Here is a 25,840-nt window from a genome sequence, read left to right as displayed (position 1 = left end):
CCGCGGCCTGCGCCCCGGCTGCCCCGCGCAGCCCCGCCGCTCTGCCGGGGGCCCGGCCGGCCTGTCCGCGGCGCTGCTGCGCACCGAGAGCTTCGTGGGCGGCCGCTGGCTCCCGGCCGCCGCCGCCTTCCCCGTGCACGACCCGGCCAGCGGCGCCCAGCTGGGCTTGGTGGCCGACTGCGGGGTGCCCGAGACCCGCGCCGCGGTGCGCGCCGCCTACGAGGCTTTCTGCAGCTGGAGGGGCGTCTCGGCCAAGGTGAGCGCGCTCGGGGGCCCGGGCTTGCCCCATAGGGAAACCGGCCGCGTCGCTCCCCCTCCCCGATGCGCCGGGCACGAAGTCGTAGAAAGGAGAGCAGAGGCGAGCCACGGGGAAGTTTGGAGCGTCGGCGTGGTCCCGACCGCGGTGCGGGGGGGCTGGGGCCAGGCGCCGCCCTCCAGCCTCTGGAAACGTCCAGCCGGGCAGGCAGAAGCCTGACGAGTAACATGAAATGAGCGGCGAGCCGAGGGTGGGGTGAGCAGGTCGAGGGGCCTGACCGTGGGCGGGGGCCGGGAGGGTCGTCGGGCGTGGTGCAGGACCGTGCTCCAGGTTTCGGCCTGCGTGGAAGGGCGCTGCGCTAGCGGGCATCTCCTGGGCCTGCAGGTGGTCGTCTTCACACGACCTTCCCTCTCTACCTGTGTCCTTACCTTCTTCCTGTAAAGACGCTAGTCGTGTTGGGTGAAGACCCACCTGTATGACCTCGTTGAACCTTGATAACCTCTTTCAAGACCCTGTTCTGAGATACCGGGGGCACAGCCGGGGGAGACACAATTCAGCCTGCGCATCAGGGTAGCTTCCCAGAGGACACGAGCTGCAATGATAAAGGCAGGGGAAGGGAATTCAGCTGGACCAAGATTCCCGAGTCAGGAGCGTGCCTGACCCATTTGTAGAGCAGCAAGGGGGTGGGGAGGCTCTGGAGGCGGGAGAGTCAGGGGATGGCCTGCTGGATCCAGAGGGGAGCGTGGACTAGGTTTTACCTTGAGGGAGGTGGGGCACCGTCCCAGGGTTTCAAGCTGAGCGGTGATCGGGTTTGCATTTGGAAAGGGTACTGGAGGCTCAGCACAGAGAGGGAGGGGCGGTGGAGGCCCCTTAGGGGGCTGGTGGCAGTGACTGAGGCTTGAAGCGGGGCGGTCCGAGGAAGGGTCTGTTGTGACCGTGCAGGTAACTGGAGTCCCTGGCGGTGACAGGGTGTGAGAGAAAGAGGGGTCAGCCTGGACCCCAGGGTCTCTGGCCAGAGTAGCGGGGAGGAAGGAGTGACCACCAGCTGAGACGGGGAAGGGGGTGGGCAGGAGCTGGCGGTGTTACAGGGGTCCGCAGCTCTTCTGCCCCCCTCTCTGCTCCGGTGGTTGTTTGAGCCCGGGGCTGGTGCCCGGACCGCTCACTGACACAGTCCCCGGGTATTCACGTCACCCACCTGACATCAGTGCCCTTGAACATGAACGCGTGGCATCAGCTTGTCCTCCAGGAGCTCGGGCCTTCTCTCCTTCCTTCTTGGAAGGATCTCGGAGCATTTTCCTGAGGAAGTAAGGGGCTCCGCCTTGCCTAGGAAGACAGGCCCACCTCTGCAGCTATGAGACGTGGGCTCCGATACTGCTTGTGTGGCCACCGTGACCCTCCCTTCTTGTCCCCAGGCCTGTGCCGTCCACCCCCACCCTCAGCCGCTTTCTGCCCGCTTCCCTTAGGCCTTCACGTCCCGCCCGCCCACCCGTTGCGGAGGTCGAGTTCACCTGTTGATTCTGCCGTTGGGCCCATCCCAGCGAGCTCACAGCCTCACTGTTCTCCCTTCTCTCAATAGCACAGGTCTTGCATTTCCTGTTGACATTTTTTTGCCTCACAGCTTTCTTTTCACGTGTTTTAGGACCTCCCGTTTCCCACCTTGGGACCTCCTGGAGGAGCTCGGGGGAGAAGGGAGCTGGGTACTTACAGGCGCCTCACAAGCCGGCGCGTTGGTTTCCTGTGGCCGCTGTAACAAATTACCACAAACTTCGTGACTTCACACAACACAAATGCCCTTACTATTCTGGAAGTCAGAAGCCCAAAATGTGTGGACAGGGCTGTGTTCCTTCTGGAAGCTCTAGGGGTTTCCTCACCTTTCCCAGCTTCTTGAGGCAGCCCCACACTCCAGCCTCTTTTTCTGCTACTACTTGGTCTTTGACCTTCCTGCCTGTCTCTTATAGCGACCTTGTGATTACATTGGGCCCACCTGGGAAATGCAGGCAACTCTCCTCACCTCGAGGTCCTTAACGTAATCACACCTGCAAAATCTCTTTTGCCACGTAAGGTAACAGGTTGACAGGTTGCAGTGATTAGGGTGAGGCCGTCTCTGAGGGCCCTTACGGTGCCTGCCACATCTGAGTACTGTTCTTGGTGCTTAACAGGTGCTTCCTCTAGTCCTTTCGATGGCTCTATGAGGTAGATACTCAATCCTTGTTTTGGATGAGGAACCTGGCTGCGAGAGGCTCAGAGTTCACCATCCACCACTCACCCCTGCTCAGGTGGGGGTTCTGGGACTTGAGCCTCACGTGACTCCGTGCATCGTGAGCCTCCCTGCTGGAGCCCTGCATGCTCACACAGCTCCTCACAAAGGCTGTGGAAGTTTCTGGGAGCTGCCCCATAAGCCTGATGGTTCAAACAACAGAAACAGATTGGCTCAGTTCTCTGGGCTAGAAATCCAAAGTCAAGGCTGCTTCCTTCTTTTTTTTTAATGTTTGTTTATTTTGAGAGACAGAGTGAGAGTGGGGGAGGGACAGAGGGAGAGGAAGACCGAGAATCCGAAGCAGGCTCCAGGCCCTGAGCTGTCAGCACAGAGCCCGGCACAGGGCTCGAACTCACGAACCATGAAATCATGACCTGAGCTGAAGTTGGATGCTTAACTGACTGAGTCACCCGGGCGCCCCTGCAACATGTGTGTTTTGGGCAGAGCCCATTAGCCCGTAACACAGGCTGTGCATACTGAGGATGGTTCGTCGCCTCCCCTGGTCCCTGGGGTTCGGCCTGGACATTGTGTTTTCTGCCACCAGCAGAATCCACTTTGTATTCCTGCAGTTCTTCTGCCGTTTCCCGTTCTTCTCTCGTTCTCTCTCAGGCAGAGCGTGTGCTTTACATCGAGCAGACCATGTACTCAGATATTTGATTGCTTTCTCCGAGCTAGGCCCCCTAGAACATAGTCTTTCCTCTCTCACCCAGAGGAAGTGCTGGCCTGTAGTCACCAGATTCCTACCTGGCAGAGCACAGGGCCAGCAGGAAACTGTACCTGTGTGCGGTGAAATTGTTCATATTTGCACTGTTCCACAGAAGCTGCTTTTCTCTTTCACGATTTATGACTCTGCATACGCCTTTATGTGCAACTTGAAATGGAATCTCATTACTTATCAAAGAGGGGCCTGCACACCTGAGACTAACATAACGTTATATGTGGATTATGCCTTAAAAAAGAAAGGTCAAGTTGTGTCTCCCCGAGAGTGAGGGGACACGGAAGGTTATTTTGTATGACTGTTGCTCTTTTTATTTCCTCGGCCAGGAGAGGAGTTCATTACTTCGGAAATGGTACGACTTAATGATGCAAAATAAGGATGACCTTGCCAAGATCATTACAGCTGAAAGTGTAAGTTCAAGGTCCTAACTTGTTACCCTAAGAAAATGCCCTAGAATTCTCAGGCAAAAGCTTGGGAAAGCCTCTAACTTCAGGGCTGTTCTGCAGCTAAAGAAAATGGGAATTCTTCACCTAATGGTCAAATACCAACTAATCCTTTTTTTAAATGTTTATTTATTTATTAAAAAAAATTTTTTTTGATGTTTATTTATTTTTGAGATGGCGGGGGGGTGAAGGGAGCTGTGGTGGAGGTGGGGAGTACAGACAGAGAGGGAGACACAGAATCCGAAGCAGGCTCCAGGCTCCGAGCCGTCAGCACAGAGCCCGATGTGGGGCTCGAACCCACGAGCCGTGAGATCACGAGCCAAAGTCAGACGCCTAACCAACCACCCAGGCACCCCCATAGATACCAACTAATTCTTGTGCCCAGCACCAACAGTTGCTAATGAAGCCAGGCCCTCATCGCTGCTAGAACTATTTGTATGTTGCACGCTTGAGTGACATAGAGAAACACGGATGGAGCTAGGGAGTATTACGCTAAGTGAGATAAATCAGTCCAAGAACGACTGGTACATTTTATGATTTCCTTCTATGTGGAATTTAAGAAACGGAACAAACAAAGGAAAAGTAAAAAGGACAAAAAGAGGTTCTTAAAGACAGAGAACGAACTGTACTGAAGGTGGGAGGGGAGGTTATAGTGATAACCATAACACGTGAGAAATAGATTTTGAGTGAAACTACGTGAATAATGCTTTCTCACCGTTCCCAGTTGTTTCCATGTGATGGGTACGGTTGATTTTTTTTCATGTTGTTTTTGTACGTTGAAAACGAGCCTGTAGCTTCTGGTAGCTGTAACAGTCATGTGACACCAGGGTCCCACCCTCGGGAAGATGTTAGGAGGAGAATAAAGGAGGAGAGGCACTTGCCGCTATCTTGGATGCGAACAGGATTGTGGTTTGGGTGGGGCTCGTTGCTTTCTGTCACCGTTTGTAACTCTGCTTTCTAAGACTTCTGCTGGGGTCACCGGATTTCTCAACAACCACGTGGGTTTTGTGAGGGGCAGGAGACTCGTCTGCCGTGCATGCGGCCTGGAAGAATTTCCAGGCGCGGAGTCAGGCTTTTGTGGTTAGAAGGCAGTGAATGTGTCCTTTTCTTTTTTTAATTTTTTTAAGTCTATTTACTTACTTCGAAAGAGAGAGCACAAGTAGGGGAGGGGCAGAGAGGAGAGACCGAATCCAAGCAGGCTCCATGCTGTCAACACAGCACAAAGCCCAATGCGGGGCTCGAACCTGCGATCCCCCGAGATCATGACCTGAGCTCAGATCGGGAGTTGGACGTTTAACGGACCTTGCCACCCAGGCGCCCCTGAATGTGTCCTTTTCCGATCCGGTCCAGGGGAAGCCGCTGAAGGAGGCGCAGGGGGAAGTTGCCTATTCCGCCCTTTTCCTAGAGTGGTTTTCAGAGGAGGCCCGCCGCGTCTACGGAGACGTCATCTACACCCCCGCCAAGGAGAAGCGGGCGCTGGTCCTGAAGCAGCCCCTCGGGGTGGCCGCGGTCATCACGCCGGTAGGTGGACCGACGGGATGGGCAGGGGCCTGGGGTAGGAGACGCAGCGAGGGACAGCTCGCTCTTCCTCGGGGAGACGTGTGCTCCTGCCGGGGGCTGTCACCTGCCCTTGCTCCCTGATTCCCGGTGTGGGGTGGCGGCTGGGGAGGCCTGTTTCTAATGCCTGCAGAGGTGGGGGGACCCACAGCATGACCCAGTGGCTTTTCTGACGTGGCTTAAAGGCTGCTTCATGGCAGGGGCTCTAGCACATCTGCAAAGGTCTTTTTTCCTAGAGACAGGATGTGACACATTGAACGTGCTGTGGTTTGGGGACATTTTTGTGCTGAGTTTATGGTTATCATCAACAGCCAAGTGTTTGCGTGCAGTGGGCCGGGATCTGGAGGTCTGGAGGTGAAAAGGCTAAGAAATACAACATTGTGTCTGCCTGGACAGAGCCACAATATGCTGGTAGGGCACCCAGCCCTGTTTGGGCCACCAGAGGGCCTGCCGCCTGCCAGGCCTCTCGTGTCAGTTCACCTGGAATGCCCGCTGGTCCTGAGACCGCTTTCTTCCCTGGCTCAGCAGAGTCAGAGGCTGACGCCCCCCTGTTCCGTGTGACCCGGAACTAGATGTTCACAAGCTGTGTGACCTTGGGCAAGTTACTTAACTGCTCTGTCTCAATTTTCCCCAACGGATGTCCTCATTGTCCTCCAGGATAATAATACTGACCTCAGTGGGTGTTGATGAGGATTTCATTATAATTTAAAAGTGCTTAGAAGAGTGCCTGGCATAGAATCGGCACTATGCAAGTATTTGTCAAAATAAAATAGGGAGAGGTCTACAAATATAGATCTATAAATAGAAGGAAGTAATAAATCACCTGCCATTTGGAAAATTACCTTTGCTAATGTTTTCTCCTAGAGGGTCAGGCAACTACAGCTTTCAGGCCTAACCCAGCCCTGCTGCCTGTATTTGTGAATAAAGTTTTATTGGGACACAGCCACACCCATCCCTGCACGTACTGTCTGTGGCTGCCTCCACATTAGAACCACGGAGTACTTGAGACAGAAACTGTACATCCCCCAGAGCCTAAATTTTTACGATCTGGGCCTTTACAGAAAAAGTTTGCCAACTCCTGGTGTGGATACTCTTGTACTGTTTTAAATTCTGAAAATGTTCCCTGTGTTGGCAAGCCTTTGTCCCCAGAGTCGCCCGGGAGGACGGGTGTCAGGTGTTCTGAGAGCTCACCTGTGCAGCAGGAGCGGGAGCACTGCTTTGGGAGTCGGTGTGTGCAATGGCATCTGTTGACTGACTTCCCGACCTGCCTGCCTTTGAACGACGGGGCGGTCCAGCGTCTCTCATCTCCTCTCTGCTCTTCTCACCCCAGTGGAATTTCCCCAGCGCCATGATCACCAGGAAGGTGGGGGCCGCCCTGGCCGCCGGCTGCACCGTGGTGGTGAAACCCGCCGAGCACACGCCCTTCTCCGCCCTGGCCCTGGCCGAGGTGAGCCTCTCCCCCTCGGTCGTACGGAGCTGACCAAGTCCAAGCAGCAGATTGAAAACCTGCCCCTTTAGCTGTGTCTCATGCTAGGTGGTGTTGGGTTTTAACTGACTAGCAGTTATTTTAAGTCTGACGTTTGAGTAAAAGCAACGATGGGGGACTTTCTGACATCTGTACACATGTTTTAGGCTGCCCTAAAGATGCTCTCTGTCCGGGGCGCCTGGGTGGCTCAGTTGGTTAAGCATCCAACTCTTGGTTTCGGCTCAGGTCATGACCTTATGGTTCATGGGTTTGAGCTCCGCATCGGGCTCCAGGCTGACAGTGCAGAGCCTGCTTGGGATTCTCATTCTCTCTCTCTCATTCTCTCTCTCTCTCTCTCTTCCCCCCCTCCTGCTCTCTCCGCTCCCCCCACCCGTTCCTCCCCAACTTGTTCTCTCTCTCTCTCACTCAAAATAAATAAACTTTTTTTAAAAAGGTGGGGGCACTTAGGTGGCTCAGTCGGTTAAGCATCTGACTCTTGATTCTGGCTCGTGTCACAATCTGGAGGTTCAGGCTCTGTGCTGGCAGGGCAGAGCCTGCTTGGGATTCTCTCTCCCTTTCCCTCCCCCTCTCCTTCTCCCCCTCTCCCCCTCTGTCTCTGTTCCTCCTCCACTTGTGCTGTCTCTCAAAATAAATAAATAAACTTTAAAAAGGTGTGGGGCTCCTGGGTGGCTCAGTCGGTTAAGCATCCAACTGCTGATTTGGGCTCAGGTCATGATCTCTCTGTTTACGAGTTCGGGCCCCACATCAGGCTGTGCCCTGGCAGCTTGGAGCCTGCTTGGGATTCTGCCTCCTGTCTCCCTCTTTCTCAAAAATAAACAAACGTTAAAGAAAAGATTAAAAAATGGTATCTGTCCATCACTTGAATTAAGTCAGCAGGCATATGACTAAAATGTGGGCATTTCTCACATCCAGGGAACCTCTTATTACCTCTCCCTTCTCCAGTTCAATCAGCATCCCATCAGATCTCGCCATTCTTCTGTTTAAAACCCTCCAGGGGCGCCTGGATGGCGCAGTCGGTTAAGCGTCCGACTTCAGCCAGGTCACGATCTCGCGGTCCGTGAGTTCGAGCCCCGCGTCAGGCTCTGGGCTGATGGCTCGGAGCCTGGAGCCTGTTTCCGATTCTGTGTCTCCCTCTCTCTCTGCCCCTCCCCCGTTCATGCTCTGTCTCTCTCTGTCCCAAAAATAAATAAAAAAAAAAAACGTTGAAAAAAAAAAAAAATTAAAACCCTCCAGTGGCTTCTCCTGTCACTTGGAGTGAAGCCCCAACTTCTGCAGTGGCCTCCGAGGCCCTATAAGATGCCAGCCCCTAGCCCTAGTCCCCTTCCCCTCCCGGACCTTACCTGTCACTCTAGAGCCCCGTCCCCCTCTGCTCTAGCTACTGTGGCCCCTGCTGTGCCTGAGACCATGCCACCCAGCTCACCCCGACTCAGCTCTCTCTCTGCACCTGCTTTTCCTCCTTCTAGCAGGTTCTTCCCCAGGCACGCCCAGGACTTGCTTCTTCAGATGTTACTCAAATGCCACCTTCTCAGGGAGGCTCCGCTGGCCACCCTGTTGGGAGAATCACAGCGTTGCGCTCCTGATCCCCTTCTCTGCTTTATTCTTGTTCCCTGAGATGCCGTCCTCCTGCCACAGCTGGCATTTCACTCACCCTGGAACGGAAGTGAAGATGTAGAGATTGGCACCTGCCAGAGCCTGGGACGGTGCCTGGATCCAGGAGGCACCGGGGACGTGCTTGTGGGAGGCAGGGCTCCCGTGCAGGGAGAGCCACTCGTGAGCATGGCTGTCAGGATGTGGCCTCGTCACCCCCATCCCTCCTGGGCCGGGACCACCTCCCCCGGGGTCCCTGTACTGCTGTCTCTTGCCCTGCGGTCAGAGGGAGGAGCTTCCCAAAGGCAGTGGCTGTTACCACATTACTGCGTTTGCCATTCGAGGCCCCTGGGACCCGCTGTGGCTCCAGACCCAGTGGCCAGAAGCTCCCATTCTTTAAGGGCGTGCCCCTGCCAAGGGCACCTTATCTCAGAGACCAACAGGAAACATTAACTGAACGGGAGGCTTTTTTTCTAGATGAGCTGTTATAGTTTTCCTTGAAATAATCCTTAAATCTGTACGATGTGTGTACGTGAACCTTCTCATTAGGTTCCTCGGGCGAAGGTATAGGTAATGGCATGGTTCCTACAAATTATGGTGTTTGGGGCCAGTTCCTATACAGCCAGTAGATCCGTCCTGCTTACGAAACTTATTCAGAAATACACATCTGTGTCGATTGGAAAGGCTCAGGACCACGTTTCTAAAAACCTCTGTAAACTTTGTCCAGACACCTCGTCGGACTTGGGATGGGTCTCCTGGTGTCCTGTTAGGATGCACAGTCATCTCTGGTCTTGTGAGGTTGGCGGCGGGCGGGGGGTGGGGTGCTGGTCAGTGCCGCCCGGTGTGTTAACTGGTTACGAGTTACAGAAATGGTGATCTTTGAATTCTTTCATTTGTTCTTTTTTTTTTTTTTTTTTTTTTTTTTAAGTAATCACACCCATCATGGGGCTCAAACTCACAACCTGGAGATCAAGAGTCACACACCCCCTGGACTGAGCCAGCTGGGCGCCCCTGAATTTTTCCATTTCATTTATTCACTAGAGCATTTCTGTAACGCATCCTCTCGTTATCTCCTGCTTGGTCACCCAGTGGTAAATTCACATAGAAAAAGACCACATACATGCCTGATTTCCTTCTTTCTATTTACCAGTGTCTCAAATTAATAACCTATTCATTCCTACCATCTGCCGAAGGTCACCAAGTCATCTTTTTTTAAGTATCGTGGATTTTAATGTATTTGATGAGTTTCAATCCCTTGCAAGTATTGTCCTTAATGAAGCCCAGGTTGTCACATTGTTGGTCGATGGCGGCCTCCTGGAGTCGGCTCCTGGGCGTTTGCACTGAACTCTTGTCCTCTCTGAGAGCTTCCTTCCTGGGCGGTTTTCAGAGTTTGTCCTTCACCCGTGGTCGGTTTACTTCTCCAGAAACTCCTGTCATCCCCGTGGTCAGTCTTTTTTGTCACTCTCTTGTACCCTTTTTCATCGTCTCCGTAAACTTTTTTTTTTAAGTTTACTCATTTATTTTGAGAGAGAGAGAGCACAAGTAGGGGAGGGCAGAGAGGGAGAGAGAGACATCGTTTCCCTAATCTTTAAGAATGTCTTCTTCTTGGGGCACCAAGAAGTGGTTCAGTTGGTTAAGCACTCGGCTTCAGCTCAGGTCAGGATCTCACGGTTCATGGGTTCAAGCCCCATGTCGGGCTCTGTGCTGACAGTTCAGAGCCTGGAGCCTGCTTTGGATTCTGTCTCTCCCCCTCTCTCTGCCCTTCTCCTCATTCTCTCTCCCTCTCTCTCCCTCTCTTGCAAAAATAAACACTAAAAGAAAAATTTTTTTTTTTAAGAATATCTTCTTCACCTTCTGTTTTCCATAAAGGGATTATCCGTTAGGTTGTTCTTGAGTTCCTTCTGGTTTGCTTTTCATTTCTGAAATTAGTTTTTCCTTGTACATCTAATTCTTTCCTGCGTTCCCTTACCTCATTTCCAAAATTTCTCTAATTTTAATTTATGTTGCTGTTTTGTATCTTGTTACAATTAAAAAACTTTTTATTTCATAGTAAATTACAGGTTGTTTTTAACTTTTTTTTCAATGTTTATTGATTTTTGAGAGACAGAGACAGTGTGAGCAGGGGAGGGGCAGAGAGAGAGGGAGACACAGAATCCCAAGCAGGCTCCAGACTCTGAACTGTCAGCACACAGCCAGATGTGGGGCTCAAACCCACCAACCATGAGATCATGACCTGAGCGGAAGTCAGACACTTCACCGACTGAGCCACCCAGGTGCACCAGTAGTAAATTACAGTTTTAATCTGCTTGTGGGCACGTCTTTCTGGAATGTTCTTGTCAAAAAGGATGCTTTCTGCGCCTCATGCTTTTTTTTTTTTTTCCTTTTAATAGCGTTGTATGGGATTTGGATATTTTGGTGAGCATTCACTCTATTTTTATATGAAGTTAGTTTTCCTAAACTTTTATTCTTTTTTTAAAGTTTATTTATTTGGGGGGGGGAGGGGCAGAGAGAGAGAGAGAGAGAGGGAAAGAGAGGATCCCAAGCTGACTCTGCACTGTCAGCACAGAGCCCAACTCGGGGCTTGAACCCACGGACCGTGAGATCATGACCTGAGCCGAAGTTGGACACTTAACCAACTGAGCCTCCCAGGCGCCCCTGGTTTTCCTAAACTTTTAAAAGGAGGCCTGACTCTCTAACTCCATAGAGCACCTTTTGTTTTCTCTCGGAGATTCCCTGGCTGCACTCCTTCCCGCTGTAAACTGGGCCTTCTCCCCCTTATCACACGCTCCCGGGGCCGTGCCCACCACCCCCCTCCCAGGGGCCCTTTGGTCTTCCCCCGCGCGCCCCCCCTCCTCTGTGCGGAGTCTCTGGCCGGCACCTGCTGCTGCGCTGGGCGGTCACAGCGGCTGCTCTGGGGGCGCCTGCCCTGCGTTCCGCGAGCACCTGGGGGTCGCTTGGGCTCCTCCGAGGCCCGCCCGTCGCACGGCTTCCGTCCGCACCCACCGGTGGGGCCGGAGCAAGCCGCCAGGCTGTCGGTTCTCCCACAAGGCTGCGGGGCGGGTGCCCGGTGCCCGCGCAGCGGGGGGGGGGGGGGGGGGGGCGGCCACGCGGTTGTCCCGACTGCCGTCTTCGCGGCGGATGGCCGGGGGCCGGGCAGTCGGACGGGTGAGCGCAGCGGCGCGGTAAGCACGCCGACCGTCCTGCGCACGCCGCTGCCCATCTCGTCCCCGATACTTCGGTTTGGCCGTGTCGTCGCCCTCGCTGGGTTTACGAGGGGACTCAGAGAGGGTGCAGCACTCTGCCGTTCCCACCGTCTTCCCAGAATCCGCAGTCAGGTTCCTGCGGTGTTGACCGTTCAGGAGGTTCGGACGTGACGGTGATTCCTGCGACGGCTGACCCAAGGAGGGTCAGTGTGGAAGGAGCGCGGGGTCCGGGCCCGGGCGCTGGCGGGTGGGCGTGCTGGCTCCCTTCGGCCCTGGTGTGCGGCCCGGGCGTCGCCTCCCTTTCCTCGCCGCTGCCCTGCGAGGTCACCTGTGGGCGGCTCTGCCCCCTGCGCGCCTTCTACAGGTGAACCCCAAACTTCTTGAACTCTCCTCCCATTTTTCAGGGAAGAAATCCAAGGGGCTTTTTTCGGTTTTGTTTTTTCTCTTTATTTTTGAAAACAGAAAGTGGCATGAAAACTCATGCCGTAAAATAGCTCAGTGTGTGACAACACATTTTATACCACCTTGGCATGAATAAGGATCTCATTTCAGGTCCAAATATATTCTTATTCTGTCCCCAAGGTCAATTTAGTATTTCCCCCAGTACGTTTTGGATTTAAACAGCGGTTTCTCTCTTCCCGGTTCCGGTTTGATCACGTGCTGCCCCCCCCCCCCCTCGCCTGCCGTTTCTGTAGCTCGCGGACCAGGCTGCAATTCCTCCCGGCGTGTACAACGTCATTCCCTGCTCCAGAGCGAAGGCCAAGGAAGTAGGAGAAGCACTTTGTACTGACCCTCTGGTGTCCAAAATCTCCTTTACTGGCTCAACAGCTACCGGAAAGGTACGTGACTTAAGTGTCAGAGAAAACAGATGTCGTTCTCATATTTTCCTTGGAGACTGTGAAAATACTAATTCATCGTTATCAACCTCTTAAGGAACATTCTCAGCAGAGTGTTGAAAGGTTTGTTGCATAATGTCTGATCATCCTCTGGAGACATTTTGGATAGTGTCCCTTACTGTGAACCTGACCCAGGCTTCTGACCATACGGAGGGGTTGGCACAGCTGGAGCTCTCAGGATTTGTTGCCTGGGAAGTGGCTGAAATGTATCCGTTGTGTTTCCTCAGTTGTGAGATGCACATTTCTTTCATGATCTGGAATAAAGTTTCCAGAAACATACAACTGATGTTGGAATGGAGGTCTTGGAATTGAACAAAAATTGTAGGTAGTAGAAAGGTCCTTACAGAAATAGAAAGGCCTTTTTGTTCGTTTCCTTAAAAAGCTTTACAGTTGTGCATCGTTTTACAAATTTATACTGAGAGAATAATTGCAGTGTTGTTTTTAACAGCAAGGAATTAGGAAGCTAAATTTCCAACAGATGGGGGCTAAATAAATTTATGAAACAGCCGTGCGATGGAATAAAGGAATGTTCTAGGGGTGCCTGGGTGGCTTAGTTGAGCGTCTGACTTCAGCTCAGATCATGATCTCACAGTTTGTGAGTTTGAGCCTCACATCGGGCTCGCTGTCAGCCCAGAGCCTGCTTCAGATCCTCTGTCCCCCTCTCTCTGCCCTTCCCCTGCTTGCGCTCTCCCAAAAATAAATATTTTAAAAAAGAATGTTCTAGAAACATGTACTAACGTAAGAGAATCTTCACGTTATAGTGTTACACTAAAGGAATATGGTATAAAGTGCTATGAAAGTGTTAAGATGTTCCAGATACGTGGTTAATTGGGAAGATAAAGGTTACAAAACTGTATAAAGCTACCATTCTGTTTTCTTTATTAAAAAAAAAAAAAAAAAAGAGGAAGTACATATATATGAACTTGTGTGTGTGACCATATTCTGAATCAGTATACCTCAAAATTTTATCAGTGGTAAGCTATGGGCTATGGGATTCTGGGAGATTTTATTATCTTCCCTCTATCATTATGATTAAGCCAATTGTCCCGTAAAGTTTTTTAATTCTTTTATTTCTTTTAACGTTTATTTATTTTTGAGAGAGAGCGAGAGACAGAGTGTGAGTGGGGGAGGGGCAGAGAGAGGGAGAACAGAATCTGAAACAGGCTCCAGGCTCTGAGCTGTCAGCACAGAGCCCGATGTGGGGCTCGAACTCATGAGCAGTGAGATCATGCCCTGACCCGAGGTGGGACACTTAACCTACTGAGCCACCCAGGCGCCCCACCACATAATTTTTTAATAGGTAATACACTTAGATGGTTCAAGAAGCCAGACGATGTAAACACGCTCACATTCAGAAGGCTCTCTCCTGCTCCTGACTCCCTCCCTTCTAGAAGTAAATACTCTTTGTTTCTTGTTACCTTCCTACTGTTCATCAAATAGAGATATGTGTTCTGTCTTATTTTTGAGAGAGAGAAAGAATGTGTGAGCACCAGTGGGAGAAGGGCAGAGAGAGAGAGGGAGAGAATCCCAAGAGAGAGAATCCCAAGCGGGTTCTGCACTGTCAGTGCAGAGCCTGATGCAGGGCTCGATCCCACGAACTGCAAGACCTGCGCCGAAACCAAGAGTCAGACACTTAACCGATTGAGCCGCCCAGGTGCCCCTAGAAATAGATGTTCTCATTTCCTCCTTTTCTTCTACAGACAGTCATCCCACGTACACTACCGTGCGCCTGGCTTGTCCATTGCTGGGGAGTTGTGGGAAACAGAGGCTTACCGGTGCGGGTGGCTGGGTAGCTGCTCCTGCCTGGTGCTCACGGAGTCTGTGCTCTGTTGCAGATACTGCTGCACCACGCAGCTGGCTCTGTGAAGAGGGTCTCCATGGAGCTGGGCGGCCACGCCCCGTTCATCGTCTTCGACAGTGCCAACGTGGACCAGGCTGTCGCGGGAGCCATGGCATCCAAATTTAGGAACTCTGGACAGGTGAGTCCTGCGGCGATTTTCAGGGTGCGCGCGCGCGTGTGCGCGCGTTTCACAAAGATCTTACCACCTGACTCACCTCCTGGAAGGAAACTTGTAGGTTCCTTCCGTAATTCTTTCTTTACTCTTTGAGCACATATTTCTTGAGGCCCTCTTTTTGCCAGTGACTGTTCTGGGCTCAGAGGGTCCAAACGGAAATAAGGTGTAACGAGGAATTTCATGAACAGCAGATTTTTTTTTTTAATCAAACTGTTCTCTTCCTACTCGTCAGTTATTCCCTCACCTCAGTTATTATCTTCAGTTTTCCCTCACTGGGCTTTTCTCTGCTGCAAAGGTAAAGTCATCTCCTCAGACACAAAACAGCCTGAACAGCTGGGGTCTGAGGCCCACAGTCTTAAGGAAAAGAAAGTAGGAAAATGTTGAGATGGTTCTGGAAAAACTCAAAACCCTGCTGCCTGGGTCTCACTGTCCCTGAGGTGGAGGCGGCCTGACAGGCACACGGTACAGGTGCCCACGGGGTGTCCAGGTTGCCATCGGAGTGGCGGCCCGAGTTCACACCTCCAAGGAAATCTCGGAATAACACATCTGGTGTGGACCTTCAAAGTGACCTGATACAAACCCTGCATTTTATAGATGAGGCAACGAAACTCTGGAAAGACTGTTTGACTTGAAGTCCTATGTCCCTGGGTCATAGTGCCAGCCAGTACTGCTAAGGAGCTGGGGCTGTGGACCAAGGGGCCTATCTCCTGGTTTCTCTCCAGGCTGTTGCCAGAAACCTGGCTTCTTACAAAATATCCTTAAGCACTTTGTCTCAGAGTACCATCAATAAGTGGTTTTATTTTTTTTTAAGTTTATTTATTTATTTTGCAAGAGCTCATGTGAGTAGGGGAGGGGCAGAGAGAAAGAGGGAGAATCCCAAGCAGGCTCCATGTTGGCAGCATGGAGCCCGACTTGGGGCTCGATACCATGATCCATGAGATCATGACCTGAGCCGAAATCAAGAGTTAGACGCTCAATGGACTGAGCCACCCAGGTGCCCCAATAAGTGGTTTTAAATGCATTCGAGACAGAATAAAAACTCCCTGAAAGGTTATATAGTGGGGGAAAAAAAGGTGAAATCTTGTATAATACTCTGTATCAAATAGTTTTCATCCTTGTGTTGACCTTTGGTAATTAATTTTTCCCCTTTCATATAACCTTAAATAGCTTGGTTGTTTCCGAAATACCTGTGTTTTCTTTTAGAAACATAAAATTCCAATATGTGTAACCTTCAGAGTTATAAAGCTACAACTTTGAGGTATGTTGATTTAAGCCAGTAAAAATGCACAGGATGCAAAATTATCTATCTATATATAAGTAGATAGTTTCTACTAGAAAAATACATGATTAAGAAAAATATACGGGGGGCGCCTGGGTGGCGCAGTCGGTTAAGCGTCCGACTTCAGCCAGGTCACGATCTCGCGGTCCGTGAGTTCGAGCCCCGCGTCAGGCTCTGGGCTGATGGCTCGGAGCCTGGAGCCTGTTTCGGATTCTGTGTCTCCCTCTCTCTCTGCCCCTCCCCCGTTCATGCTCTGTCTCTCTCTGTCCCAAAAATAAATAAAAAACGTTGAAAAAAAGATTTTCTTCCCGTATGTTTTTCTTTAAAAAAATTTATCAGTGATAACTGCAATTCCTATAATGTGGTTGTATTTTATAATTTTAAAACATTAGGTCTAATTAGGAAAAAATAAGCAAAGGTCTTTTTAATAATTTAGGTTGACATGGAAGAACGGCCATTTTCAAAATGTCAAATTCAGCCAAACCCTTAAATAGTTTAATAAGCTAGTAGATAGAAGTCAGTCTTTGACTGCCTTCCTTCCTGCTCCTGCTCTGTCACTGCAGCATCACTGTCTCTCGTGGAGTTACTGTTTTTTTATGCTCCTTTTTTCTTCCTGTTTGTTTCATAATGGCTTACTTAACCCTTTGGAAAAAACTTGAGTCAGGTGGCTTTCTCTTTTTTGTGCAGATGTTTGTACTTGCTTACTTGTCTAACCTCGAGGTGAGGCAGCTATGGACGAGGTTGGAGAAGAATGAGCACTTTGTGCATTCGTCTTCAGGGCCCCGACCCCATGGGGAGGAATATGGCAGGTTGGACACAGGACAAGAGCCACTTGGGGAAGTGTTTTCACATTGAGTATCTGATAGCAACAGTGACACGTTTATTGGTTGGGTCAGTAGCTTCTGACAAATGGTCTTGTGAATTTGGTTTGGGTTTTTTTTCTGTCCAGACTTGCGTTTGCTCAAACCGTTTCTTGGTGCAAAGGGGTATCCACGATTCCTTTGTGAAGAAATTTGCCGAGGCAATTAAAACGAACCTGCATGTGGGTAATGGATTTGAGGAGAGAACTACTCAAGGCCCATTAATTGATGAAAAGGCAGTAGAAAAGGTAAGTTCATTTGCTTTTCTGTTAAATTTCATGGTTTCAGTGTCAAGAGCTTTAACTAGCAAAAAACACTTCAGTAAGGTGCCCAGCAAGGCTGTTTTGGAAACAATGGAGAAATCAGAAAAAAGTGAATTTCTGCCCATTTGCATGAATTAAATAAATGATATCATCTGGCTTATAAGCTTTTCTGGCTCTGTCATTACACTGAGCGCTCGTGAGATGTCACTTTATTTTTAATGTTTATTTTTGAGAAAGAGAGAGAGAGAGAGAGAACACACGCACACACATGTTGGGGAGAGGCAGAGAGAGAGGGAGACACAGAATCCGAAGCAGGCTCCAGGATCCAAGTTGTCAGCACAGAGCCCAACACGGGGCTCAGACTCGAACCATGAGATTATGACCTGATCTGATGACAGACGTTTAACCGACTGAGCCACCCAGGCGCCCCGAGCTCTGTTACTTTAGATCTCCTACTGCCCTCCCTAAATTTTCTCTGATAGTGGTGATCATTCTATCCCTGGCTGCCTCAGGAATTAGGATCTTGAAAGACAAAGTTCTTTAAATTTTTGAACAGCTAAAAGGAAAGGAAGACTGGTTTTATTTTTGAAATCATGGGTGTTTCAGCTGAAATGCTGGCTTCCATTGACAACAAAATGCCCTTCAGAAGAATCCTTGGCAAAAGCATCTGGTAGGGAGATGCAGAGGAACAGAAGCCACACCCAGTATTTACAAATGCCAGGAGAGAGAGACTGCTTTTAGGAAGGATCTGTTTGTTCAAAGAAAGTCACGGTCTAGATAGATCACTAGCTGGGCGAGAGTTCTGCCCTTGGTGTTTTAAAACATAATCTCCTGTTTTAAAACATAATCCTTTTAAATAAAGAAGATGTACTACATATATACAATGGCACATTACTCAGCCATAAAAAAAAAAAAAAGGAATGAAATCTTGCCATTTGCAACAACATGGATGGATCTAGAGGGTATAACGTGAAGTGAAATAAGTCAGTCGGAGAAAGACAAATACCGTAAGATTTCAACCATATGTGGAATTTAAGAAAAAAAAACAAAGAAGAAATGACTCAAGAAAAATCAGACTTTTAACCACAGAGAACACACTGGTGGTCACCAGAGGGGGAAAGAGGTGGGTGAAATAGGTGATGGGGATTTAGGAGTACACCGATCATGATGAACACTGGGTGATGTCTGGAACTGTTGAATCACTATATTATATACCAGAAACTACTAGAACGTGGTATGTTAATGACCCTGGAATTAAATAAATAAGGGGGGAAAACCTTATCCTTTTTAGAGTTACTTACAAGGAACTTTCTTGTGATACGAACATCCAGTATGCTCTTTAGATAAGTCTCTATTAATAGAAAGGATTTTAATGGAATAATTTAAGTTGGTCAGAAAATGGAGGCTGGAGATTGATGTGCAGGGAAGAAAGGAGGTGGCCCAAAGACCCACGTCTGTTGCCTCACCCAGCGGGAGCCAAGGGGAGCATTGAGGTTTGACAGAGCTCTGATAACTGTCTAGTGATTGCCTTGGCATTGCCCTAGTAGAGAACATGCGTTAAAGTGTATGTTGGCACCACCTGCATTTTTGATGTGACTTTGGACCCTGTGCCTTGATTGCCAGTGGAGACAATTTGGGTCTGAACAAGCTGTGGCTCGAGGGACAGAGTGCTGGTTCTTAACCCGCCCTGTGCCTTTCACAACTGCAGATGCCAGAGTCCTTCCCGAGGAGACGGGGTGTGAGTAGGGCCTCAGCACTGAGAGTTTTTCAAGTGCCCCCGCTGTTTTTAATTTGCCAGCCTGGGAGACCACTGTCCTAGAGATTTTGGTGTTCCTGCCAAAGTGAAGGTGCAACCATTGGCCTCTAGAGGGCGCTGTGTCCCAGGACTTCGAACAAGGAAGGTGAAGGATGTTTTTCAGACTTTAGTAGAAAACCTCTCGTCTGCAAAAATCCATTGTGCCTGCTTTAGTATACCCACAGTCACAGGGTAAATTTGGGGGGGGGGGGGGACACTGCACATGACATCTAATATGAGCAGAAAAGGGCAGACCATATTCTCTCTGGGGGCAAAGAGGTGGACCTTGTTAAATATATTAGTTTTCGAGCTATAAATCATGGAAGGTAAGCCATGACGGCTAATGGGGTTTGTTGCAGACAGTGGACTCTGAGAGCATGGTAGGGGGCGAGGGATTAAAGAGGGTGGTTCTGGAGGGTGGAGTGTGCCCCAGCCAGTATTCACCTTTCCTGAAATCCCGTGGCATATTCTGCCAAGAATAAGAGTCCTCCCCTGGGAGGTCTCCGGGGACCAAAGGTTGTGGAGAACTTCTGGAAGGAGGAATGGATGGTGCGACTACAAAAGTCAAAGCAGACAAAGCATTCCCAGGGTAAGCCTGTAGGGGAAGTGGGTGCCACTTTTTAGGATGGAACTTTCTAGAAGTGGGTAGGGTAGGAATGGGAGCAGGGGAAACATGGCGCCAACTAATTATATTTTGTACAGTTTTCTGGGCCGTCCCTACACCATTGCACCTCGCAGCCACCACCAGGAGAGTGTAGGCATTTGCTCTGGGCAGGAGGTGAGCTACGGCTCCAACCTCAGTCGGTGTGCCTTTGCCCCCTGGGGACAGGGGCTGTCCCTAACGTGAAGCCTGCCAAGTCAGAATAAACCTGAGCTTGCCGTTGTCCCCTTGTTCAGGGGAGAGACCGGAAACTGTAAAGGCCACCCACGTCACCCAGCCAGTCCTTCACGAGGAAGGTGAACAGCCAGGGTTTGGAGCAAACCCTCAGCAATGAGAGGAACACCTGACCCTCAAGGAAGCAGATGAGTCTGGGAACAGAAAGGAATTTTCTGAGGATCTCAGAGCGTCATCCGTGTGCTTCTGAGAAGATAGCGCATCTACAAAACAAAAGCAGGTCCTGTGAAAATCGAGGCAGTGAGAACAAGAGAGTTTTCAGAAATTAAACACATGATGGCCAAATCTTTTTAAAACATCAGTAGATGAAGACAGAAGGCAGAACCAAGGAGAATTTAAAGCAAAAGATAAAGAGATGAGGGGCACCTGGCTGGTTCAGTCTGTACAGCGTGTGACTTGATCTTGGGGTCATGAGTTTGAGCCCCATGTTGGGTGTAGAGATTACTTAATAAATACAAGTTGTTGTTTTTTTAAAGACAAATGAAAAATATGAAAAATTTGAAAAGAAATCAGAATTAATCTGAGGTGAGAGGCATATCCATTTTAGCTATAGGAACTCTAGAACAGACATGGAAGAAGTAGCATTATCAAAAAAATGAGAAATGAAAACTCAGAGCCAGGGGAAAATGATTCTTCAGATGGAAAGACTTTACCAACTGCCAAGCGGAAGGAAAGTGGAAAGCCCAGATCTATTCTGCTAGAACAGTGGAGTGTCAGGAACATAGAAGATCCTAAAAGCTTCCAGAGATGGGGGAAAAGCTACCTGCCAAGGAGCAAGAACAATTTTTGAAGCGCTTTTCAACAACACTAGAAATAGAGACGTGTGCTTAGCGTTCTGAAGGAAAATTGGATGACAGTTCCACCACCAACCAACACAAGGTAAAAACATCAGACATGGCAGGCAGCTCTTCCTGCCCATGGGTCCTGTCCCTGTGCTTTCAAAAACTACTTTTGCACCCCCCTAAAAAAAAAGAAACAAAAACAAAACCATGAGACACGCAGTGTCAGGAAACTCAGGAAGCACACCATTTTGAGTGCACCTTTTTCAAAATGACCACTTGAGAAGAATGTATTAGAACAAAGTGAAAGTGAAGAGGACAGCGTGGCACCCAAGAACCTGGAGCCAACTCAAGAGTGTGAGAACAGAGGCGCCTGGGGGGTTCGGTCAGTTAAGCATCCGAGTCTTGGTTTTGGCTCAGGTATAACCTCACGAGCCTTACGTTGGGCTCTGTGCTGACAGCGCAGACCCTGCTTGGGAGCCAGTCACTCTCTCTCACTCTCTCTCTCTGCCATCCCTTGCTCTCTTTCTCTCAAAAGAAATAAAGTTAAAAAACAAAAACAAAAAAGAGTGCAAAGAACAAATGTCAGGGCAACTTCAGGGTGCCAGGCCCAGAAGGACATCAGGTCATACCAGACCCTTCAACAAATGGTAGAATGGAACAGCAAAAAACAAAGAGCAGGGGAAGGAGGCATTGCACCTGCCACATGCCCTCCTCCTGCCTCTGCGTCTCCACGTATTTGGTTCTTTCTACCTAGAAGGCATGAGGGCACCTCATTCTCAACCTGTTTTTTTAAGAAAAAGAAATGAAGAGGGGCGCCTGGGTGGCGCAGTCGGTTGAGCGTCCGACTTCAGCCAGGTCACGATCTCGCGGTCCGTGAGTTCGAGCCCCGCGTCGGGCTCTGGGCTGATGGCTCGGAGCCTGGAGCCTGTTTCCGATTCTGTGTCTCCCTCTCTCTCTGCCCCTCCCCCGTTCATGCTCTGTCTCTCTCTGTCCCAAAAATAAATAAAAAATGTTGAAAAAAAAAATTTTTTAAAAAAAAAAAGAAAAAAAAAAAGAAAAAGAAATGAAGAAAAGCACAGTTTTCTGCAGATTTAACATTCTAAGAGATTGTATCCTCTCCAACGTATCTTCAAGCCCGCTGTCCCGGGCTCCTCCTCTTCTCTTCACGCAGGTAGAGAAACACGTGAATGACGCAGTGTCCAAAGGCGCCACCGTTGTGACAGGCGGGAAGCGACACCAACTTGGAAAAAACTTCTTTGAGCCCACACTGCTCAGCAATGTCACCAGGGACATGCTCTGCTCTCACGAAGAGACGTTTGGGCCTCTGGCACCAGTTATCAAGTAAGACCACCCAGCGGGTGGACTGGGGAAGGAGGACACCAAGAAAGGAACGCGGTTCGAGTGCCGTTTCAAGGCCCTGGGGCTGGGACGGGGGGCTGCAGAGGCAGGGCTGTGTAGTGTCAGCAGAAGAACAACTCCCATTCATGGTTCTAAAATAATTTGTTTTTATCATTGCCTATGCAGAGCACAGAATTCAGCAGCTTCTTTACTTTGCCTTCTGACTTTTGTGTTTTCTGCTGAAATCATTTTTCTTCTCCTCGGAGCTCATCCTCAAAGAGTTCTTTCAAGGGAGTTAGGGAAATGCACTTGCTGCGCTCTTAGGTGATGTTTTGTCTCACGTTCAAAAGTCAGTAATAATCAACCTGGATAAACTTCTAGGTTCAACGCTGTATCATTTCTCTGTCTTCTTATTTCTGGAGTCGTTACTGAGAAAGTTGGTGTCTGGTTCTTGTTTCTTTGAAAAGGATCTAGTTTTTCTTTTTTGGAGACTATGAAGATTTCTCATGGTCTCTGACGTTAAGTTCTACCGGTGAGGCACGTCGTGAGCGTCTTCACGCTGCGGTCCTAATGTCTTCCTTGAATATCTAAGGTGTGTGTCTGGTCCCGGGAAATCGCCGGTCACTGTTTCTCCAGCAGGTTTTTCTCTCCCCTCCATTCGTTCCATAACGGCCTCTAGGAGGTCTGTGGTAGAGACACGTCCGCGTCACCCCGCTCCTCTTCGCTCTGTTCATCGTACCTCCTCATCCGTTCCCGACACCTTCTGGGACATCCCCTCCCTGCCACCTGCCCGCTGAGCCATCCATTCCTGAGATACATACACTGGGCCACCCAGCCCACCCACCGTGTTCCTTCAGTTACTGTCATCCATGCTATCTCCACTTCTTTGTTCTTCCCCATAACGGAGTCTCCCCACTTCCTCATTCTCCCTTGTTTTGCTGTGGATGCTTATCCGTTTCTTACATCTTTTTCTGTCCCACTGTTGCTGCCTCCTGGCTTGTAGATCATTCTGTTTGTTATCCTTCTCCGTCTCCTCCAGAGAGATGGCTGGCTCCTGCTGCTGGCAGATCTCTGAATTTAAGAACTGGGGTGCTCAGAGCCCTTTGCCCCGGAAGAATGCTTCTCAAATCTTGTTCTGCAAAGAAAGGGATACAGCTGGAAGGGGCCGCAAGGGGCTTTGGTTTCTCTGCTGTTCATCTCAGGGAGGAGCGCACGCACTCAGAGCCCTGGCCCCGGCTTCCTGGGGACAGCTTGCTTCTAAAGTGGTTGCTGATTGTTACAAAGTCTCGGTAGGCAGCAAGAGCAGTGATCCTTTTTTGAAGGCATTTGGTTTGACGTTCCCGAGTCGCCGCTGTTCCCTATGGCCAGCCTGCTTGCCTCTCGTTCTCGCCAGAGAGGAACCGTGTGTTGAGCAGCGGGGCTCTTTGCTTCTGTGCTCGGCCCTGGGGTCTCTGCAGATCTCCCGACTTACCCCATGCCATTATTCGGGAAACAAGTCAGGAGACCAGAGAGCCGGTCTTCTTTGCCCTCTCCCCTACAGATTTTGCTGACAACCCCTTTTAACTCTGGCAGGTTCGACACAGAGGAGGAGGCTGTGGCGATCGCTAATGCAGCTGACGTCGGGCTGGCAGGTAGGCGCTCCCGGCTCCGCGGGAATCAGAACCACTCCTGGAACCGATGCTGGCGTTTGCCTTTTAAACATCCCCCTGGGTTTTGAGTCAGAAATGCCATTGTAGCGTGTGTTCTGCTGCTTTTCGGGGCACGAGCGGGTCGGTGCAAGGTCACGGCCTCCTGTCTGGTCCTTCCCACATTTGGGAGCTCCTGGTGAGAGCTGGGGGGCAGCTTGTGGGTGGAGAAGTGCACACCCCAAAATTCCCACGTTCTCAGAGGCTTGATGCCTGGAAGTTCACGTCTTTTTCTTCCACTCCGCCTGACTCCTGGCGGCCTGAGCCAGACCCAGAGGAGCCGCAGGGACCCTGAAAGTAGCAATGACCGTGCGTGCAGACGGAGCCTGAGTGGCCACCGTCCTTTTAGTTCGGAGATGGTCAGGGTGGCCACGGGACGTATCCCACTGCTGGGACACCAGCGTATGCACATAAATGCACTGGCAAATCTGCATTAGCATCCGCAGTGAGGGGAGCTGAGGGGAGCGCGCTGAGGAAGATACAAAGACATAGATACACTGTTGCTCAGTAGCAGCTTCCCCTCCGGGGGTGAGCGAAGTACGTGGAACTGGAGGAAGGCCACGCGCACTGGGGAGGCCCTTCCCCCAGCTGTCTGTGCAGACCTGTCACGAGGCTGCAGTAGGACGTGTGCCCGAGTGCCTCGGTGACACTGTGCCCAGCGCGCCTTTCGTCCCTTCCCAACAGGACCCGGGGAGAGGAGGCCGCAGCCTGCACTAGGCCATCCGTGTTAGGCAGAGATGGGAGGAGAGAGATTCTGGGCCCGGGGGCCACGGGGGTTCAGTTCGGAAAGGGTGGTGGCGATGGGCGTGATGAAAGGAAACGCTGAAAAGGACTAGACAGAGGTCGCCTGTGGCACCCTCTGCTTTAGACGCGACGTCTGTAACGACTGTATAAGCCGCGTGTGCCCTTTCTTCCCCTGACAGGTTATTTTTACTCTCAAGACCCAGCCCAGATCTGGAGAGTGGCGGAGCGGCTAGAAGTGGGCATGGTGGGCGTGAACGAGGGACTGATCTCCTCTGTGGAGTGTCCTTTCGGCGGGGTGAAGCAGTCTGGCCTCGGGAGAGAGGGGTCCAAGTACGGCATCGACGAGTACCTAGAGCTCAAATACGTGTGCTTCGGGGGCTTGTAGGACTCGTCAGTGCTTTAAAAAATAAAAAAAGGAAGCTGACGTGCACATACGGGGACATGCCATCCATTATTCTAGGTGAACTTCTAGGTTAGTGGAATTAGTGATTTTTCAAACTCCTCCAATACTCATGATCTTAAGCACAGGTGAGCCCCACCCCTCCCCTTACCTAATGAGGGACCAGCAGATGCCACACGTCTGGGGCGCAGACTCCCCAAGAACCAGCACTGCGTGTATAGAGCGAAGCCCTGGGACTCCACCAAGAGCTGGGTGTCCCGTCCCAGAGGCTCATCACTGCCTGGGCCGTGACCATCTCCCCTGTGGCTCTGAGCTCACACCAGAGAGGGCTGCCCGGAGGACCCCTGAGCATGAGGACAGGCCGGGCAGAGGTGGGCCCACCGTCCCTGTCAATCTCCTGGCTCAGCTCTACACACCCGTGCCGTGTATTCCTAAATGTTGCCACAGAGACTGAATTGATCATTTTTAAGACTTCGAAGTAGCACAGAATCTCCTGTGTTTCTGTGAGGAAAGAAGGAACACGCCTCTTTTTCTGGACCTTTTTTCTTAAGCTTACTTTTCAGTAATCTCTACACCCAGCATGGGGCTCAAACTCACGACCCCAAGGTCAAGAGTCACGTGCTCCACTGACTGAGCCGGCTGGGTGCCCCGGGACCGTTTCAGTTAAAGCTTCATCATCCTAAATTTACTACTTAAAGACCATGCTCTCATCTCCATCCTGCTTTCCATTTCATTTCCATTTCCATTTCCATTCCATTCTCCTTCAGGAAGTCAGCCTAGGCGGAAAGCAGAGAGCAGCAGAGGCAGCTGGGAGAAGGGAAGGCACAAAGGCGTGGCCCGGCAGCCCTTGGGGGGTGGGGGGGGAGCTTAGTTCCCATAGATGCGCCATTCAGCAGTCCGTCCCTCATGCAGAGGAGAGATGCTGTATGTGGCTTGCTTAGTTCGATGGGAGATTGCGAGGTCAACAGAAACCGAAATGTTTGCAAAAAAGAAAGAAAGAAAATTCGGTGCCAGTAAAGGGACCATTATTCTTAGTAGCGGCAGAGCCCCTCCCTGCCCCCCAATCCAGCTGTGGCTTTGCAAGGTGAGGAAGGCTGGGGCCCGCCTGCACTCCTACCCAAGACTGAGCAGCTGTCGCCCGCAGCCTGCCCTTCCCGTCCTCACCCCCAAGAGCAAGCAGCCTCCCCACAGTGATCCCAAGAGGAAAATGAATTTCCATAATTGCCAGTCCACCTAATGGAAGAGGCGCGAGGCCTTTAAATTCAGGCATGTCTTCTCCAGTAAGTTTTTACAGCTCATCATTTGTAACAAAAATGATGGTGTCTCCTTTCACTTGGAAAGAGGAGCTCTGATTAAGAAAATTCTAGGCCTTTCTGGACAT

The 25,840-nt window shown here is 50.6% G+C and overlaps 1 protein-coding gene across 1 annotated transcript; it reads left to right on the top strand.

Moving 5' to 3' along the window:
- Window position 1: 1 nt before the first annotated feature.
- ALDH5A1 (aldehyde dehydrogenase 5 family member A1) lies at window positions 2-24,489 on the top strand (the record flags this gene model as incomplete). The annotated part of the gene is made up of 10 exons (XM_049611340.1): window positions 2-256; window positions 3,558-3,641; window positions 5,025-5,195; window positions 6,562-6,678; window positions 12,203-12,346; window positions 14,239-14,382; window positions 16,647-16,805; window positions 21,464-21,633; window positions 23,203-23,261; window positions 24,239-24,489. Coding segments are annotated over 10 exons (1,509 nt in total), but the record flags the coding sequence as incomplete, so codon positions are not given.
- Window positions 24,490-25,840: the final 1,351 nt, after the last annotated feature.

This window comes from Panthera uncia (genome assembly GCF_023721935.1).
Source record: "Panthera uncia isolate 11264 chromosome B2 unlocalized genomic scaffold, Puncia_PCG_1.0 HiC_scaffold_25, whole genome shotgun sequence".
Taxonomy (NCBI): Eukaryota; Metazoa; Chordata; class Mammalia; order Carnivora; family Felidae; genus Panthera; species Panthera uncia.
Note: the sequence above shows the minus strand (reverse complement) of the source record. Positions and strands in the feature narration are given on the sequence as shown.